This window comes from Vigna unguiculata, chromosome 4 (assembly GCF_037176805.1).
Source record: "Vigna unguiculata cultivar grain cowpea cultivar isolate G323 ecotype 2 chromosome 4, ASM3717680v1, whole genome shotgun sequence".
NCBI classification, from domain to species: Eukaryota; Viridiplantae; Streptophyta; class Magnoliopsida; order Fabales; family Fabaceae; genus Vigna; species Vigna unguiculata.
The window spans coordinates 14,446,685-14,467,115 of record NC_140795.1 but is presented as its reverse complement, the minus strand read 5'-3'; the positions used below and the strand labels follow the sequence as shown (position 1 = coordinate 14,467,115).

Here is a 20,431-nt window from a genome sequence, read left to right as displayed (position 1 = left end):
TAATATGGCAGTTTCAAGTGAACCACTACAATAACAACCTTTTTCTTGCTCTATATAAAGTGACGCTTTCTAGATGTAAATAATGACAATTTCTACCACATGCTTTCTCTTATTGCTTTTACATGCATTTATATTCTTAATATTTGACGTGAACCTATTGGAAAGGTGAAGGAGACCCACCTGGTGACCGATGATGACAATGTTGAACGAGATTCCTTCCTATACTATAAATCTGCAGACGTTGCTTGATTTAATCAATTATAATATTGTTGTAATTGACTAAATTGAGGATGTCACACTTAAAATGGCCAGCATACAAGACCTAAAGGAAATATAAGTTTGGCCAAAATACAAAGACTAAACGAAAGAGTTATTTACATTTTCACAAAGCTAAGAGAAGGAAAAGACAAGCTACTCTACAACAGTAGTTCTTTGAACTCCTTCTTCCTCTTTCATTCTCCTATCCATGGGTCATGTTATAGCTCCCTGCATGGGTTTTCGTCATACCCTCCCTATTGAAGATGATTTTTCCTCAGATCAGAAAGATATATAAGGAACCACAACTTTGGTTATTTACTTCCTCCTAGATCAGAGATGTACCTACAACAAACAATAAAGAGAAGTTAAATGAATTGTTGTATTAATGATGAGTCATTATTTTCCCTTATTCCATTTCCTTTTTGTGCTCATCTTTATTGATGTTTAGTGCTTAATTGTTTATCTTTAGTGCATTTTCATCAATTTGGTTTCATTAGACCATTATTCTGAATTTTGATTAATTTGATATTAATTTGTCTAGTTTCATTTCTAATTATTTTATAGGTATTTTTGTGAAGCAAGTTTTGGGGCCTTGACATTAATCTTAAGATGAAGATCTTCCACATCATTTTCACCTCATTTCCATGTCACTCAAGTGATTGGGCTAGCATTTTGTGCGCATATTGGCATTTTTGTAATTCTACAGCCTTGAGTGGCACTTTTGTAAATACTAAGTGCCATAATGAGGTGACCATTAAATTTAGGTCTCATTTTCATTGATGTTTTAGCACTATTTTCTCGCGTTTATATGCATTAATGACATCACCTATTGTGGGTTTTACGTTTTATGCACATTTGGTAGCTTTGGCATTTCATTTTCTGATTTGTAGTTGTCGCAACCAAAATCGCAACAGGATGACGAACCAAAAACAAAAATATAAAAAAAATAAAGAAGTTTGAAATCGCCACCATAGTTATTATAGGAAACTATGGAAAACCATAAAAAATGAGCAAGGTCTACGAAAACAGATTTGGGATACGGGAGTTGGTTACGCGTAGGGAAGGTGTTAGCACCCTACAAAGCCTATCCTTTAAATGTTTATTTTCTAAAATACTAAAACGAGAAAATTTAGAAGAAATAATAAAAAAGATTTTTGTTTTTTGGGCCCGACAAGGATTACTCCTTGCTCGTACGTATCTCCATTCATAATAGAGAATCAAGGTCACATAGTTCTTATGCAGGCGCGATGGAAACTTACAGCAGTGGTGGCTGTGGCAACGATGACGTTCCTGCGTGGTGAGGTTGAATGGTGCAACGTTGAAGTGATGAAGGATGAAGGTGTAGTGGCTGAATGCTGCTGTGGTGGAGAACAATGACGACTGCCGGCGAGATCCATGGCTGACGGTGGTGGAATGTGAGGCTAGGGTTTCTGGTTTGTGGGAGAGATGGAAGATAATGACGTGTCACCATTTGATTGGCCGAATTTTAAGTTGTTGGATCATGACACATGTCAATATGTGGTTGGACATATTTGAAAGTTAGGGATTGCCACATGGCATGATCCGAGTGAGTTGGGTTTAAGTGGTAGAAGGAGTGTGAATGGACATATTCGGGGGTGCAAAATAGGTTTTTGTGAGACCCATTTAGAAAAAGGGGAGTATAAGTAAAAATTGGGGGTGCAGAAGTGATTTTTCAAGAACTTGTTAATTTCAGCCTTATTAAAAGGTGGTTTGTAACTTCAATCAATTTATTTTCCCACCTTGAATGAGCTTAATCTTAATTTCAGTTGCATCAACAAACGTTAAAATATCCAAAAATAATTTATGCAGCTAAAAATCACTTTTTAAGACATTTTTATCACACATGCTCAAACAGCCTAATTATCAAAATTATCAATTAAATCACTCTTTAAGCACACAAATTCAATTAAATACCCAGAATTAAACACTGAATGAGGGCAAAAATACGCACTCATCACCCAGCCAAACTGTCTTCGAAGAAGTGGATTAGCAATTTGTCATCATAAGCATAGGCAAGCCATCTTTCGACAATACATGGTTAGATGGCTTCTAAGGCATATGGTACCCTTGTACTTTTCAAACTCTGGAACTTTAAACTTGTGAGGTATTATTACATCACGAACTAGGCTTAATTGGGAACGAGAAGGAAGCATGTTCAGCCTTTGAATATTCTCCATTAGGTGAAGTATAACTTGGTGGTAATCCGTATGTTGAAAAAGAAATAGGAGCACCCTGGGTGCTTTCTTCACCTTTTGCAGAAGAAAATTCTTCTGAGGTCTTTAGAGATTTCAAAGCCTTTAAGATTTGACCCACTTGGTCCTTTAGTTGGCTAACATATGCTTTTATTGTCTCTTGTGCGGTTTCCCAGTCCTCCATACTCTTACTATTTGCTCGCGTCCTGTAGGGGTGCCTTGGCCTTGCCGTATTTTTTTTTATTTTTGCTCTATTATTTTTATTAAATAAAATAAGAAAAAGAAAAGGAAGGAAAAAACATAATGCAAATTATTTATTTTATTAAGAAATTATAAAGTTGTGAGTAAATAAAAATTAACATGGAAAAGAGTCCACCCAAACCCAACCCTCTAGAAAACTTATAAATCAATGCGTTAGAAAGAAAACCTAATCTATAGCCCTAGTTATCACGCTCTCAAATTACTTTTTACAACCCTAAAGGACAACTTGTTCTTCAAAGTATCAGATCCTAATTGACCCTGATTCCAGATTCCATGTTAACTTGCATTTTTTTTTCCAAATTTAATCATAGCTTTATAATTTCGAGCCTAAAAACAAATAAATACATGGATGCAATAATATGTCATGCATGATTTTATTACTAATGTAAAATCAAAAGGAAAGAAAAAAAAAACCCGAGGAATTAAAATACGTGTATATCTCCCTTTCTGCCTTAACAAAGGTTTGACGCCTAATGGATCTAAGGTAAAACACATGCGCTCACCAGGATGGATGGTTTCCTAATACCTAAATATCAAGGTCACTAGAGCTATGGCCCACTTCTTGGCATTTACCACAACAATTGGTAAACAATAAGAGGTGGGAGTACCAAAGAAGCAAACAAACTCTAGTTGGGGTTCTCACAATGACCACTTGGGAAGTACATGCACCATGGCACAACTACACAATCCACTTTTGAAGTCACCACCATAGTTATTATAGGAAACTATAGAAAACCATAAAAAAGGAGCAAGGTCTACACAGGAGTAGGTTACGCGTAGGGAAGGTGCTAGCACCCTACAACGCCCATCCTAAGACGGTACCTCTAATTAAAATACAAATGGATGTGGTCTCCTTTAAATATTTCTTTTCCAAACTAATAAAACGAGAAAATTCAAAAGAAACAAAAAAAAAATTTGTTTTTTAGGCCCGACAAGGATTACTCCTTGCCCCTACGTATCTCCATTCATAATGGAGAATCAAGGTCACATAGTTCTTATGAAAATAATTTTATGAAAAAAATTTGAAAACATTTTGGTTGTTTTTTTTAATGAAAATGTTGATATTTAAATTTTCGGAAATATGTTGAATAAAACAAAAACATTAAATACGAGACCGATGCAGATGATCATCTTAAAAACATATTTTATTATTATTATTATTTTTTATTTAAAAAAACAAAAAAAAGGAAAATAAAATACTAAGTTGATGCGGACGATCATTATAGTATTTCTTTTTAAAAGCGAATTTTAATTATTTACTTAGAAACGAAAGTGATTATAGAAATTGATTATAATATGGACCACTTTAAAAGCTATTGATATGATACGAAAAAACATGTAAAAGCTAACGTTCAACACCAAAACCCACATCAATGTATGATTCTTTTTCAAATATATGAACGATATACAAATATATACTTAAAAAACGGGACCCACCTATTTATCATCATTTTGACTGAATTAGAAAGTGCAACTAAACCTGCGCCACTTTTTCAAAACTGCCTTTACACTTTGAATTCAAGCAGGCTTTTAGATTTAAAGGGTTTTAAATAATAAAACAAATGATTAATGGTTATAGGCTTGGAAAAACCATGTATGCACTAACAGTTGTTGTAAAAACATCGAAGACCAAAATCAAATCATTCTTAACGTAGATAAAGATTAATACAATCTTACCAATACTCTTCTCCGGAAGAATCGCACCAAACAAAATTTGCTACAAAAACAAACGTCTCGATGAAGTTGGCAGCAAGGTGGGGTGGTTGAATGACTAATATCGGAAGTGAGGGAGTGGGTTTTTGGTGCTTAAGATTACGGAAAAGAACTCAAGAGCAAGATGAACCGTGGGTTTTGGGTTTTTTAAGAGAGGTCTCTCAAGGTAAGAAAAAATCTTTTATTCTTTTTTCTTGATGGGTTTATATACATAACAATTTAAATCTAAAGTAATCTCATAAAAAGGTTTGTCTTAATTACAACGAAATTTAAAAGGCAAAAATTGGTCTTAATATTATCACATTATGGGAATCAATTCACAGAAAAAAAAACATAACACAAAATCAAATGTGATCAGGACAAATTAATTATAATTAGAAAAAAAGATATTTTTGAGAAACATATTACTATTTTCCACATCTGGAGAAGGAGGTGTCATAAAATCAGAGCACAAAATCAGAGTAAATGACTCTAAATATTAGAACAGATTATGTTTCTAAATATTAGACTAACTTCTTGATCTGTAGCAGAAACGATAAAGCATAGTCTGGGGGTGAGAAAAATTAAATTTTGGGCTGCTATTAATGGCAAGAAAAAACGGTTTTGGTGTATAGAGTATTTTGAGCTAAATTAGAAACAACCCCTCAAAAGAAAATACATAAAAGATTAAAAAAGTCTATTTTTTTCTTTTTATTTATTTATTTATTATTATTATTATCCTATTATTATTATTATTTAGACAAAGAAAAACCAAAGAAAAAACTTATTTACTTTATTTTTTTATTTTTTTTTTGAAAAAAATATATTATTATTTATTCTATTATTTATTTAGCCGGATGAAATTGGGTGTTGACAATATTGACTTGAAATAGCACCCATCTATCGGGTTTTCGTTTTCTATGTTACAATAGCCTTTTCATTCCATTGAAGCTTTATAAATCTTGTTTTGCTCTTGAATTGATGTTTCCATATGATCCAACTTAGGGTTTGAAGTTCTGTTTTCATTATTTATGTTTTTGAATCTTCTCCCATGGGGTATTTTCGTTTTGAAGTGTTTTATTGCTCCATTTCCATGGCTTGCTAATTTCTAATTATTGACTTCTTGAAGATAATGCAATGAAGCTTTGAGGTTTTTGTTTTGTAATGTCTATTTTTTTTTCTGTATTCACCATTTAATCTGTGTGTTGTCGGTATTCTTGTGTTGTTTGTGTTTAATAATCAGATTGGGTCTATGGGTTTTGGTTATGTTTATGTTTAATGAATGTAGTTGGGCTGTCATAGATTAATTTGTGTATACATTGCTTAATTGCATATTGAAGCTGGTTTGTAATCTTCGCTTAGTGGATTATGTTCGAGTGGATTGTATTTGATTCAAGAAGTCAATGCGTTTTTGATATATTGAGTTTCTAAAATTTGAAGTTGTCACTAGTGCAGAAATAGTATATCACAACAAGATATTATAGCAGTTGCACCAAAATCAATATCGCACAGTACGCGGTGGCATTTTTGAAATTTTTGCGAACTCTATTACATTTGTTGCCCCATATAACATAGGTTTTCTGCACATAACACAAATACTACATCGGTTCCCCCATATAACCGATGTCGTACATTCTTTTTTTCCCAACAGGGGTTTCCTCCTTATTTCTCCTTTTCGTCTTCACGCTTCTTCTCTTCTCGTTGCGTTCTCGTTCCTGTTGCAGCAACTCCACTCCACACCACCACCATCGTCCACTGCACACCACCACCGCACGACTACCGCACAGTCATCGCAGGCGCTCCTCCGTGCAGCCCCTCTCCGCATAGTTACTCTCTGTTCAACGCAGCTACTCTTTGTTCAACGCAGCCACTCCTCCACCTTGCGAACCTCGCCACCATTAACGAAGCCGCTCTCTGCTCCGTTCGAATAGCCACGTCGTTGCTTCGGAGCTTCGTCCGCCGTTAGTCGCCTCCCAAAGCCAAACACCATCGATCCCCTTCCCCTCGTCGCTTGCCCTCGTGTTGCCGTCCTTCCATCACACCACCGCGTCGGTGAGGGTTCTCCAACGTTGGTGGTCTAAAGTTTTTCACTTATTGCTACTGCCATTGCTTTCCCGCTGCTGCCACCGCTTCCTGCTGTTGCCGCTTCCCACCGCTGTCACCGCTTCTCGTTGTTTTCGTCGTTTGTCCCCCCATCCCATGTGTTGTCGCTGCCCTCTATTGGATTGTTTAGGGCTCCTCTAAGTGTTGCATTGGTGGTTTGAAGGTTCAAACACAGTAGGCAACAATTTTCACCTCCTAATGGTTAGTTTTTTCAAATTTTATATAATTTTAATTTCTTATATTTATTAGAATTAAATTTAAATTTGAACTGAATACCTAATTAAGATTGTATTTCTTGTTGTATGTTTATGGTTATTATTGAACGTGTTGGTTGAGTCCGAAGGTGTCTGATCCTCAGCAATGTTTTTATAAATGAGTTTTAGTGGTTTCAATCAATGATTTAAAGAATCAATGATTTAAAGAAGTTATTCAGTCATCAAGAAAATCATTCTTATAAACTTCAACTATTCATTTGGACAGTTGGAGAATATTGAATGTATGTATAAACGAGCTTTTTATGTTGTGTAGTAATGGATCGGAGTTGGGTGAATGCTAGTCGAATCACTGATGTGTATGAGAATGACGTTGAAGAGTTTCTTCAATTTGCTCAGCGAAATGCAACACTCGTGAATGGAAAATATTACTGCCCTTGTGTTAATTGTTTGAACGAGAGACGACAATCAATTGAGTTGATATGAGAACATCTCCTTTGTGACGATTTCTTAAAGAGTTATAGAACGTGGACCTAGCATGGTGAAGTTGTAAAGCTCTCAAGCATACCTCAATCTCAAGAGTCGAATGTATATCATGAAGATCGCATGGAGGATATGATTGATGATATTGGAGAAGACAATTTTAAAAGCGCACAAGTGTATGATTCATTAAAAGATGATTCAGAAAAATCTTTATATCCTGGTTGTACAAGATGCACGCGTTTGTCAGCAATATTAAAATTATTTAACATCAAGGCAAGAAATGGGTGGACTGATAGAAGTTTCAGTGAATTGCTTGAATTATTGCATGAAATGCTCCCAGAGGGGAATATGTTATCGACTCGGCACTATGAGGCAAAGAAGATACTATGTCCAATGGGTATGGAGTACCAGAAAATACATGTTTGTCCAAATGATTGTATATTATATAGAAAAGAGTTTGAAACATTGACTAAGTGTTCAAGATGTGGGGTATCACGATTCAAAGTGAAGGATGATGATGTAGATGAAGATAACATGAAGAAGGGTCCTCCTGCAAAAGTGTAATGGTATCTTCCAATCATACCACAATTTAAACGTTTATTTGCCAATGTTAATGATGCAAAAAACCTTGTTTGGCATGCAATTGGAAGAAAGAGTGAAGGATTGTTACGACACGCAGCTGACTCACCTCAATGGAAGAAAATTGATACTCACTATCCACAATTTGGGAGTGATCCAAGAAATTTGAGGCTTGGTCTTGCAACAGATGGGATGAATCCTTACGGTAGTTTAAGTAGCAAGCATAGTTTGTGGATTGTTTTGTTGATCATTTACAACTTGCCTTAAAGTTATCAATGATGATATCAGGTCCAAATCAACTAGGAAATGATATTGGTGTTTACCTAACTCCATTGATAGAAGATTTGGGATTGTTGTGGGATGAAGGAGTGAAGGTGTTTGATGCATATGGAAATGACAATTTCAATCTACGAGCTTTGTTATTTTGCACAATTAATGACTTTTCGGCATATGGAAACTTGAGCAGTTATAGTGTGAAGGGACATTATGCTTGTCCGATATGTGAAGAAAACACAAGTTATCATCAACTAAAACATGGCAGGAAGACATGTTACATTGGTCATCGAAAATTTCTAAGACGTAATCACCCATATCGTAGGTTGAAAAAGGCTTTCCATGGATACCAAGAGGATAAAATTTCACCTCCACCCTTAAATGAAGAAGAAGTTTATGAGCGAGTGTGTCAAGTCAATGTCACATTTGGAAAAATACTAAAGAAACCTATCATGAAAAACATATGGAAGAAAAACTCAATATTCTTTCAACTTCCATATTGGGCCAAATTAGATGTCAAGCATTGTATTGATGTAATGCATGTGGAAAAGAATGTTTGTGATAGTATAATTGGGACATTGCTTAACATTAAAGGGAAAACAAAGGATGATGTAAATTCTCGTAAAGATTTAGTTGAGATGGGTCTTCGCTTGGAGTTACAACCACAAGCTTATGGTAAAAGGACTTATTTGCCTCCAGCATGTCATACTTTGTCAAAAGTCGAGAAGAAAAGCTTTTGTGCATGCCTCTATGAAATGAAAGTACCATAAGGATACTCTTCAAATATTAAGAGTCTTGTTTCAATGGAAGATTTGAAACTTGTTGGCTTCAAATCTCATGACTACCATGTTCTCATGCAACGACTTCTCCCAGTGGCTATATGTGGCCTTGTGTTTATAAGATGGATGTACCTAGTTGAGCGATATATGAAGATATTAAAGGGGTCTGTGAAGAATCCTTATCGACCAGAAGAATCTATTATTGAGAGATATATTGCTGAGGAAGCAATTGAGTTTTGTACAAAATATTTGTCAGATGTCGAATTCATTGGCATTCCAAAGTCAAGACATGAAGGAAGAAATGAAGGTAAAGGCACACAGGGTGTAAAGGTTGTTCGAAAAGATTAACATGAAGTCCTCCAGGCACATTTCTATATATTGAATAATACTGATGATGTTATCCCTTACATTGACTCATATAAAAGCTTGTTGAAGTCAACGAATCCTCGGGTAAATGAAAAGTGGTTGTTGATTGAACATAACAAGACTTTGAAGAAATGGTTTAAAGAAACAATTAGTCAAGCAGATTGTGATTTTGAGCATTTAAAATGGTTAGCTGGAGGAACGAACTTTGATGTTATAACATGGACCGGATATGACATTAATGTGTTGTCTTTTTATACAAAGGCGGAAGAGGACAAAAGTACTATGCAAAATAGTGGTGTGACCCTTGAAGCAGAATCAATGCAATTTTCTATTTCAAAAGACAATAATCCTGTTATGGCTTCTATAAGTTACTATGGTGTCATTGAAGAAATCTGGGAGGTGGATTATATCAAATTTAGAGTACCTGTATTTAAGTGCAAATGGGTTGATATCAATACATGAGTACATGTTGATGAGTTGGGATTTACTCTAATTGATCTTAAGAAATTTTCTTATAAGGAAGATCTTTTTATCATGGTATACCAAGCAAAACAAGTTTTTTACGTCAATGATCCTTCAAATGAGAGATGGTCAATTGTTCTTCAAGGAATAGTTAAGCATGATGGTAATGATCATGATGAGTCTACACTGAATCTTATAGATACTCCTTCATTGTTAAGGCGAATACCTCAAATGAATGATGAAGTTGATAATGATGAAGTTCATGCTACACGTAATGATCATAATGAAGGAATATGAGAGAACATTTTAACTCTTCCACAATAGAAATAGGTTAGGTTTCGATGTTATGTATTAAAGTTTGTTGTATTTGTTATAGTTAACAATTTCTTTTTTAATATGACCAATCTCTTATTTTGTAGTCAAACTTTGAGTTTGAAACTTCCAATTCCATAAGGAGTAAGATAATGTCATCAGTAGCCTCAAAAATGAGACAATTCAAGACTAATTTGACTAGCTTTTACGTCTTTGGAAAATGTAAAGACAAAAGACCTTATGAAATGTATGGCATAGATGAGGAGACATGGCAATTGTTTGTTCAGACTCGATTGGATCCTTCTTGGTAGGTATATTTTTTGTTGACGTTACACTTTGATAAAGTCATAGGTCATTCACTATTTATGAATATTGTTTCTTTAACGGGAAAAGAGAAAGAAAACTTAAGCTATCCAACAAAATAATGCTACTCCTCACAGACTTTCTAGAGGAGGATATGACTTATTGGAAAAGAGAATGATGAAAGAGAAGTTAAAGAAACAAATGGACATAGCTGTTGCTGAAGAAGTTCCTTCTCCTCCATCTCCTTCTAGCCGACATGAGATATGGAAGATGGCTCGTACAAAAGCATGAGGACAAATGACATGTAAGAAATCAATGATGATTGTTAAAAGAATTATAAGTTACAATGGAGATGATGTAGCAATTATTTATTGTAATTTGTATTATAAGTGACAATGTATTCTTTTTTACAGGATGAACTTATAGAACAAAGTTCACAAGGTAATTTTGTCTCTCAAGGTCGTCGTGACATATTGACCACTGCTATTGGTACAGAAGAACACCCTGGTCGTGTGCGTACTGCTGGTTTAGGTGTGGGTGTGAGACAATATTTTGGATCATGTCCTCAACCCAACACTTCTGCGGCACCTATGACTCAACCTTAGCCTTCTAAATTTGTATGAATGTAGGTATCTAAATGAATTAATTGTCAATGCGGGGCATAATGATATTTATGGTTTCCTTGATCCTCAAATTATACAAAAGTCTAGGAATAGATCAATGAACACTCAAAGATATATTCAATGATGGATTCACGAATCCAAGAAAAGAACTTACATCGCCCCTTATATTGAAGGGTAAGTTGGACTCTTACTTTAGTTATTATCTAACTAATTTCATATCACTAACTAAAATTCTTATTTACCAGGTGTCATTGGCAATTGATTATTATTTGCCCCATAAACAGTATTGTAGTATGGTTTTGTTCATTGCACAAGAAACCAAGCAAAGAAATGAAAACTTTAATACAAAGGTATGTGTTCATTACAAATGTAATGTGTTTTATCATGATTATATTGTAAATTACTAATGACTTTTATTTTAGTGCTATTAATGTAAGTGGTGTCTTAGATGGTAAATCCACTGCATTTTCATCTCATATTGATTGGATTTATCCTAACACATGTACTTTGCATTGAATCTAAATATTATTAACTAAAATGTCTTAGTTCTTCATATATTAATTACATAAATTTAGGCAGTGTGGAAGCTTTGAGTGTGGATACTACGTTATTCATTGGATGTGGACTATAGCTCGTGCTACCATTGTTGATTCATGGGCCGATGTAAGAGTTAATTCAATTATTGATGTTTAAATTTGCTTCCTATGATACACCATAATTAATATATTCCATATTTCAGGTTTTAGATGGAGTCGAGCCATTGGGTAAAGATAAAGTTGAAGAAATTTGCAAGGAATAGGCAAGATATTTTTTTAGGCTAAAACATTAGTTTTGATAGCCATTAGAAATGTTTTATTTTGGATATTTAAGGTATTTTGTAACTTTAACATTTAGCCTAATAGTTTTGATAGGCTTTAGTAAATGATTGTATCTTAGGAAACGAAAATTTGAATTGTATGGAATCTAGATTGTTATGACTTTTGTAGGTTATTGGATAGTTCCCAAAACAAATTAGCTTGTGATAATAACTGATGTAATAGTACCCATGTATTACAGCGGTTCATACATTAACCGGTATAATATGTTAAGGCTCTGTTTTCTTATTTTTAAAGTGCTTACAGCGGTTATAGTTCCACTGAGTTAATTGTTACATATATTACAGCGGTTTCAGGGACCGATGTAATATATCAAACACTTACTACATCGGGGGATACCACATCGGTGATAAGACCGATGTAATAAGCCCAAAATAACCGATGTAATGGGCATTTTCTGCACTAGTGTGTTTTTTGAATCTACCACTCCCCCCCCCCCCCCCCCCCCCCTTTTCTTGAATTTGGAACCTTTGAATGAAAGGATTGGTCACTTGGAGATGACCTTGGGTTAACTCCTAAGTACTGCATTTTAATTTGTTTAATTTGGTTGGCTACGACCTCGATCGATTAATAGGAAAATATATTTGAAGAAAATAACAAAGAAATAATGCCTCTTATTTTTAAAAAGGGTTTCATGAGAAAATTGTTGGCTTTTATTCCAAAATCACATTTTCCTTACCTTTATTTTGGCCATTGCTCTATGTTGTGCAACAAGAAAATAGAGTGATGTCTTTTTTGTGATGAAAAATGAAAATGATTACCTTTTGCTGATGAAAATGATTGCATCCTGACACTCTAAAGAGTCAGTTAGTCTCACATAGAGCGTACTGACTCAAGTGGTGAAAGTAGCAGGAGGCCAGGAACGCTTTAAGGGCTAACCTTGTGTGGGGGGGATGAAACACTGGAATAATTAGCTCGGTAGAGCAGTAAAGGCCACCACAAGTGCAAGCATCCGCTGAATCCGACTAATTATATGTATCCAGATAAGTCGTGTCTTGAGTCTTAGTGTATTGTCTGGAAGTCATAACATGATTGGTTGATATATGTATTTTGGACTATGAAAGTGTATGTAACTGCATCATAAATCATTTCCTACTCTAACTTACCCTTTTTGCTTGTTGTATGTCCTGTGTGTGTGGTTTTCTCTTTTTGCCATCATCATCAATTTATTGATGTGAGTAGATGCGAGAACTCCGCGTGGTCAACATGGAAATGGTGATTCTGCTGCATAGTCCTCTAGATTGGTTTTCGCTCGTTTATGTCTTCTTTTAGGGTTGTGGCCCATGTATTGTCTTGCCTCTAGGCTTTATTTTGAATTACTGTTGATCCTTTACTATACTTTGTTACTGGCATCGTGGTGTGCCCTAGTTCATTCCTGGTTCCTTTTGGGATAACTGTAAGGAGTAACGCTTATACTCTAGAACCTTGCTTATTATACTTTCATGGGTGACATTTCTTTTAATTAGAGTTATTAATTAAATGGGGTGTTACACTAAATATGTATAATTAATTTTATTTATTATATTTTAGCGTAATTGCTTATATTTTTATTAAATTAATTGCACTTTTAAATTCAAAAGTAATTTAATTTATATTAATTTTTAATTAATTTTTATAATTTTGGACAATTAATATTTATATTACATTAATTGCATCTCATAAGAGTGTAGAGGGTAATAGTAACAAAGTAATAAATACATATAATTAATATTATTATTATTTTTATTTTAATTGCACTTACTTCTTTTTCATTAATTGTATTTATAATTATGGACAATTAATATTTATATTTTCATGTCAGTCCGAACATCTTTAAATATGAACAACATAAAACACATGAAACTATGAAACTATCTTCTTTGAAAGATTTGTTTTGGTTTCATTAGAGAAAAAGTCCTACAAATCACTCACCAAGAATGATGACAACATTCAAATACCTCATTTCCATTCTCTTTCTTAGTTTTGTTACCAAAGGTATATTTTATTTCATTTATTATAAATTTTTTGTCATTACAAGGTGATTAGACCTGTTACTGTCACCATAAAACTTCAACTTTCTTTGAAATTCATACATAATGACACCTTAAATAAAAGACAAAATCAAGAGAGATAATTTTATCTATCATGAACTTCTACGTTTTTATATCACCAATATTATCTCATTATGCATGTGCTTGTTGCATTAATTTTGTAGGAATCAGTTATTGTAACTTGAACAATATCAACATTGCAACAACAAAAGGTGGGAGAACAATACTTGGAAAGCCTGAGTGGAATGTGGTTGTGACAAACAACTGTAATTGCGCACAAAGCCAAATAAAGTTGTTATGTCAAGGGTTTCAGACTACATAAACTGTTAGTCCATCAATTCTTATCCTTCAAGCCAACTCTTGCCTCCTAATCAATGACAATTCTTTGAAAGATTTTGGTAATGTTAGCTTCTCCTATACTTGGGATGTTCCTTATTTTCTCAAACCTCTGACATCTCATACTACTTGCTGATTTTCTCAAGAGAGTTAAAGGATTACAAATAATAATAGTTCTTGGGTATTTTTCTTTTCATCCCTTCAACTAGTTTTTTCGAAAATATGATGCTTGAATTTTTTTTCTTTTTAAATTCAAGTCTACATAATTTTAAAATTATTCTTCACTTCTTTATATTATGAATAATGCTTATAGTTTTATAAATTCAGGAAATTATTTATATTGTTAAAGAAATATTTTCAATATTAAATAATAACTATTTTTTCTGATTTTTTTAAGGAATTAATCATATGACAAAAAACCATAATACACTGATAGACCACCGTCAAATATAACATTGAATTCATAAAACGTTTATAAAATTTATCTAAATAGCCTTTTTAATATTTAATGACATGATTAAATTGGATTGTTTTAACCTTTTTTTTTCAACCTTTCACGATTGATTCTATTTGCTTTATCATTATAGTTATGTAAAACAATGAAATACTAAATCAAAATAATTATATATATATATATATATATATATATATATATATATATATATATATATATATATATAAAATAAAGAGGACACATGTTACCATTTTCTTCACAAATATTTTTATATAAGTAAAAATAAAAATGTTTTCTAAATTAAAGTTAGTTTATACATTAATTACTTATAAAGAGTACTCTTGTATAACTTTTATATGCTTTTATTTTTAATTTATACCTACTTTATTTTTAACTTACAAAAGAGTAATTAATTATATTTAGTTTCGATATTTATAATTATGATTCAATTTATTTTCCATCATATTTATAATTTTGATTCAATTTAATCCTTTTATATTAAAATTGTTGCAATTTGGTCCTTTTTAATTTTAGACCAAATTAATAATTAAACATAACTATAATTTATATAAAATATATATAAATTAACTTTTTTTTAAGTTAAAAGTAAAGTATATATAAATTAAAAATAAAAGCATAAAAAATTTATGCGAAAGTACTGTTTATAATTAATTAATGTGTATACTAATTTCAATTTATAGAAAATCTTTTCAATATTTATGAAAAAAATGTTCAAACATGTTCCTTGTGTTATTATTATTTATCAAATAAAGTTATGATATTTATATTTAAAATCTGGCCTCTTTATTTTTTACAGATATTTACACATATATAATTATTTTTATTTAGTATTTAATTGTTTCTAATAACCATAATGATAAAGCAAATAGAATTAATCGTGAAAGTTTGAGAAAAAGAAGTTCAAAAAATCCAATTTAAACATATGTCGTTAAAAGTATTAAAAAGACTATTTAGATAAACTTTATAAACGTTTTATGAATTCAACATTAGAGATGGCAAATAAACCCGTCTCCGTGGGTATTGTCCGAACCCGTCCCCGTTTTTACGGGGAATCCCCGCATTGACTGGGTATGGGTATGGGTATGGGGAATCCCCGACTTTTTCAGTTGGGTATGGGGATGGGTATGGGGATGTACATATACCCGCCATAATACCCGTCCCCGCCATATCTCCATTCTCGTTTAAATTATTAAAATATTCACAATTAATCAAGTAACTCCTATATATATATATATATTTTTTTTTTCTATTGTTTTTTCTTTTAATTATTTCATTTGTCATGAAAGTCATTCTCATCTCCAATATATTTTTTATCTTATCATAACCTTTATGTAATTATGTTAAAATGATGTATGTTAATAAAAAAAAATATTATGCCTCACATTTGAATATTTATATTATTTTTTAATATTTTTATTTATTATAAATTTTCCTTTCACATGAGAATGTTTATACTCTCAATTTAAGGTAATATAAAAAAAATTCTTTACTTATTATTATTATTATTATTAATTTTTATTTAATTTGAAGAACTCTTTTGTTTCATTAAAATAATTTTTGTTATTTTTCAACCATTAAGTATACATGTTGATATTTGAAAAGTTTTCTTAGTTCTCTAAGATATTTTTCGTCTTATCATACCTTAGTTATACATTTGATTTTCTTTGTGTGATTTTTTTCGATAGTCTCTCAAATTATTTCTAAAACACACATTTGTTAGTTTTTTAATATTTTTATTTATTGTTTTTATTTTTATCATGTAGAATAATATTTCGATATATTCTATCTAATTATTTTTTATTTTATAACTCATTATTAATCATAATGTAATTTTTTCACTTTAAATTCTGTTTGAAGTGGTTAAAATTATATATATATATATATATATAATGATATTTAGGAATAGTATATGATAATTCACTACAAAAAAAACATTAAATGGTGACTGATTTAGTTAGTAACCCATATCAGTCATTATTTTTCGTCATTGGTGGTAGTAGTTGATTTATTGTCTGAATCAATGACTAAATTAGTGACTGATTCAATGATCGAATCGATACTTGATTTAGTGACCAATTTAATTACTAATTTATTTGTAATTTAATGACAAATTTTTTGGTCACTAATGATATTTCTATTTAATTTTAACCACTTCAAACGTAATTTAATAATTAGTTCTCTAAGGTATTTTTCATTTTATCATACCTTAATTATATATTTGATTTCCTTTGTGCGATTTCTTTCGATAGTCTCTCAAATTATTTCTAAAACACACATTTGTTAGTTTTTTAATATTTTTATTTATTGTTTATTTTCATCATGTAGAATAATATTTCGATATATTCTATCTAATTATTTGTTATTTTATAACTCACTATTAATCATACTGTAATTTTTTTCACTTTAATTGTATAAATAACTTTTATTTACTACAATATAAAAATTTAATGTAATTGCTATGAATATTTTTTCGTCACTATCTAACATATATTGAAGTTCAAAAGATACAAAATCTATGTCAAAATTTTATTATTATGTTTATTATTTGTTCTTTGTGTCATTTTGATCAAGTGATGTATTATAACTTTTATTAATGTATAAAAAAGAGATTTATTATAATTTAAAAAAATTGAAGTAAACAAACATTTAAAATATATTTTAATTTGAATATTTGTTTTTCTTTTATTATTATGTTTATTATTTGTTCTTTGTGTCATTTTGATCAAGTAATATATTATAACTTTTATTAGTGTATAAAAAAGAGATTCATTAGAATTTAAAAAAATTGAAGTAAACAAACATTTAAAATATATTTTAATTTGAATATTTGTTTTCCTTTTATATTTTTTTTGAAATATTTTTTAATTTTATCAACTAAGTTCATCAATGTTATAGTTTGCAAATTTAATAAATGTTTTGGTTCACATGAAATTTTATATGGTATTCTAATATAAAATGTAAACAATTATAATTTATTTTAAGGTATTTGGCATCGAAGAAAATCCTCCTAATATTGAATATTTCATAATATTATGTTTTCTTTACCGTAATTTTTTTTCTTTTATAAAAATTAATATTGAAGTAGTTAGAACACGGGTATGGGTACGAGATTATACCCGTTACCCGGTGGGGATGGGGATGGGAAAAAAGTTTGATACCCGTTGGGTTTGGGTATGGGGATGGGGATGAATTTTTTATGCGGGGATGGGTATGGGATAGCGAAACCCGTCCCCGCCCCGCCCCGTTGCCATCCCTATTCAACATCTATATTTTATGGTCTATCGGTGTATTATGGTTTTTTGTCAAATGATTAATTTTTTAAAAAGTTAGAAAAAAATAGTTATTATTTAATTTTAAAAACATTTCATTAACGATATAAATAACTTTTGAATTTATAAAATTATTAGAATTATTCATATTATTAAGAAGTGAAGAATCATTTGAAAATTAAGTAGACTTGAATTTAGAAAGAAACAACACCAACATCATTTTTAAAAGAACCTAGTTGAAGGGATGAAAAACAAAATACCCTACAACTATTATCTACTACTTTTATTATTATTATTTGTATTCCGTAGACTCTCTTGAGAAACCTTTATCAGCAAGTAGTATGAGAGGTCAGAGGCATGAGTAAAAAAGGAGGATCCCAAGCATAGGAGAAACTAACACTACCAAACCCCTTCAAAGGATTGCCATTGATAAGGAGACAAGTGTCTTCTTGAATGGAAAGAATTGATCGACTAACAATTTCTGTACTCTGAAACCCTTTGCATTGCAATTTTATTTGGCTTTGTGCGCAATTAGAGTTGTTTGTCACAACTACATTCCACTCAGGCTTTCCAGGTATTGTTCTCCCACTTCTTGTTGTCACGATGTTGATGTTGTTCAAGTTACAATAACTAGAACCTGCAAAATGCAACAAGCACATGCATAAGAGAGAATATTAGTGATATAAAAAATGTTGAAGTTCACGATGACGGTTAAAATTATCTCTCTTGATTTTTTCCTTTGTTTAAGGTGCCATTATATGTATGAAAGTCAAAGAAAGTTGAAGTTTTGTGGTGACAATGACATACCCAATCACCCTCTAGCTGTAATAATGACAACAAGACAAAGAAAATTTACGATATATATTAAATGTAATAAAATATACCTTTGGTAACAAGACTAAGAAAGAACATGAAAACGAGGTGCTTGAGCGTTATCATCATTGACTTGTAAGACTCTTTTCTAATGAAACAAAAACAAATCCTTGAAAGAAGATAGTTTCATGTATTTAATGTTATTCGTATTTAAAGAAGTTTCGATTGATATGAAAATATAAATATTAATTGTCCATAATTAAAAAATTAATTGAAAAATTAATATAAATGAATCTTAAATTTATAAATACAATTAATATAATAAATAACTTTTATTAAAATTAAAATAATAAATAATATTAATTATATGTACTTTATTGTTAATGCAACTAATGTAATATAAATTATAGTTGTCCATAATTATAAATTTTAAAAATCATTTGAAAAATTAACATGAATGAAATTAATTTTAAAAATATAAATGCAATAAATGTAAAAAAAATATATGCAGTTATGTTTACAATAAAAAAAATTAATAATTATAAATATTAATTGAAAATTTAATATAAATGAATCTTAAATTTATAAATACAATTAATGTAATAAAAATTACTCCAATTAAAATTAAAATAATAAATAATAATAATTATATGTATTTATTACTTTTATTGTTACTGCAATTAATGTAATATAAATTAGAATTATCCATAATTATAAAAATCTAGTAATAAAAATTAATATAAATGCAATTAATATTTGATATGATAAATTCTATTAATGTAATAAAAATAGATCCAATCAAACTTAAAAGAATAAATAAAATTAATTATAAAAATTTAGTAATTTTATTATTATTGTATTACTATCAAGTTCGCATTAGTATTGATCAGATGATTCAATATGATTAGACAGTTTAATTAAACTGATGAGATGACTATGAGACATTGTTTTGCGCATTTTGATGCTAACATTTTAATTATTTTTCCTATTCTAAATATTTATAACTTGTTTAATTTATGTATTAAAAGAAACGAACAAGTTTCAATGTTAAACATGTTTCTAGATAATCAAATCAAAATCAAAACATTAAATAATTAAATTAAATATGTTGAAATAAAAATTTCTCTAAATTGTCAACGATTGCTTTTATTTTTTATATAGAAATATTTTGTTTGCATTGATAGAGGACTAATATGTATTTTTTTTCATGATAAAAGAATTTTAAGAAAAAATAACATGAAGATTGCCTTGAAGATTTAGTCAGAACATTCCTCCTTGAAGAAAGAAGATGTTGAGATGAAATAAATTGTTTTTGTTTTAAGGATTTCAATGGTCACGAAATGAAGAAATGCAAATATAGAAGGTATAAACAATGGCGGATCTTGATCAAGAGTTTTTGAGGGGTTAGAATAATATAATTTTTTGATCATTTGATTGAATATAACACTTTAAAAAATGACTCTTCTATAAAACAATTGGATCGTTAGATTGGATTATTAGTATAATGCTTTAAATACTTTAAAAGATGTGAAGAAATATAATTTAACTTGTTTTCATCTTCATGTGTAGCTTCCCTTTTATTACTCCTACAAAATAAATTTATTATTTTATTCTTCACTGATATGCTTTTTTTTAAATATAATAAAAAATAATTTACATAATCTAATAAAATATTGAGAGACATAAATATTAGAAGAAAAATATATTATAATCA

The 20,431-nt window shown here is 30.6% G+C and overlaps 1 protein-coding gene and 1 pseudogene across 1 annotated transcript; one reads left to right on the top strand and one right to left on the bottom strand.

Moving 5' to 3' along the window:
- Positions 1 to 13,710: 13,710 nt before the first annotated feature.
- LOC146886831 (uncharacterized) lies at positions 13,711 to 14,296 on the top strand (annotated as a pseudogene).
- A 3,937-nt stretch (positions 14,297 to 18,233) lies between these two features.
- LOC146886830 (protein TAPETUM DETERMINANT 1-like) lies at positions 18,234 to 18,846 on the bottom strand. The gene is made up of 2 exons (XM_085672212.1): positions 18,789 to 18,846; positions 18,234 to 18,541 (listed from the first exon to the last, which is right to left on the bottom strand). Exons 1-2 carry the CDS (start codon positions 18,844 to 18,846, stop codon positions 18,234 to 18,236), a joined length of 366 nt encoding a protein of 121 aa, XP_085528338.1.
- Positions 18,847 to 20,431: the final 1,585 nt, after the last annotated feature.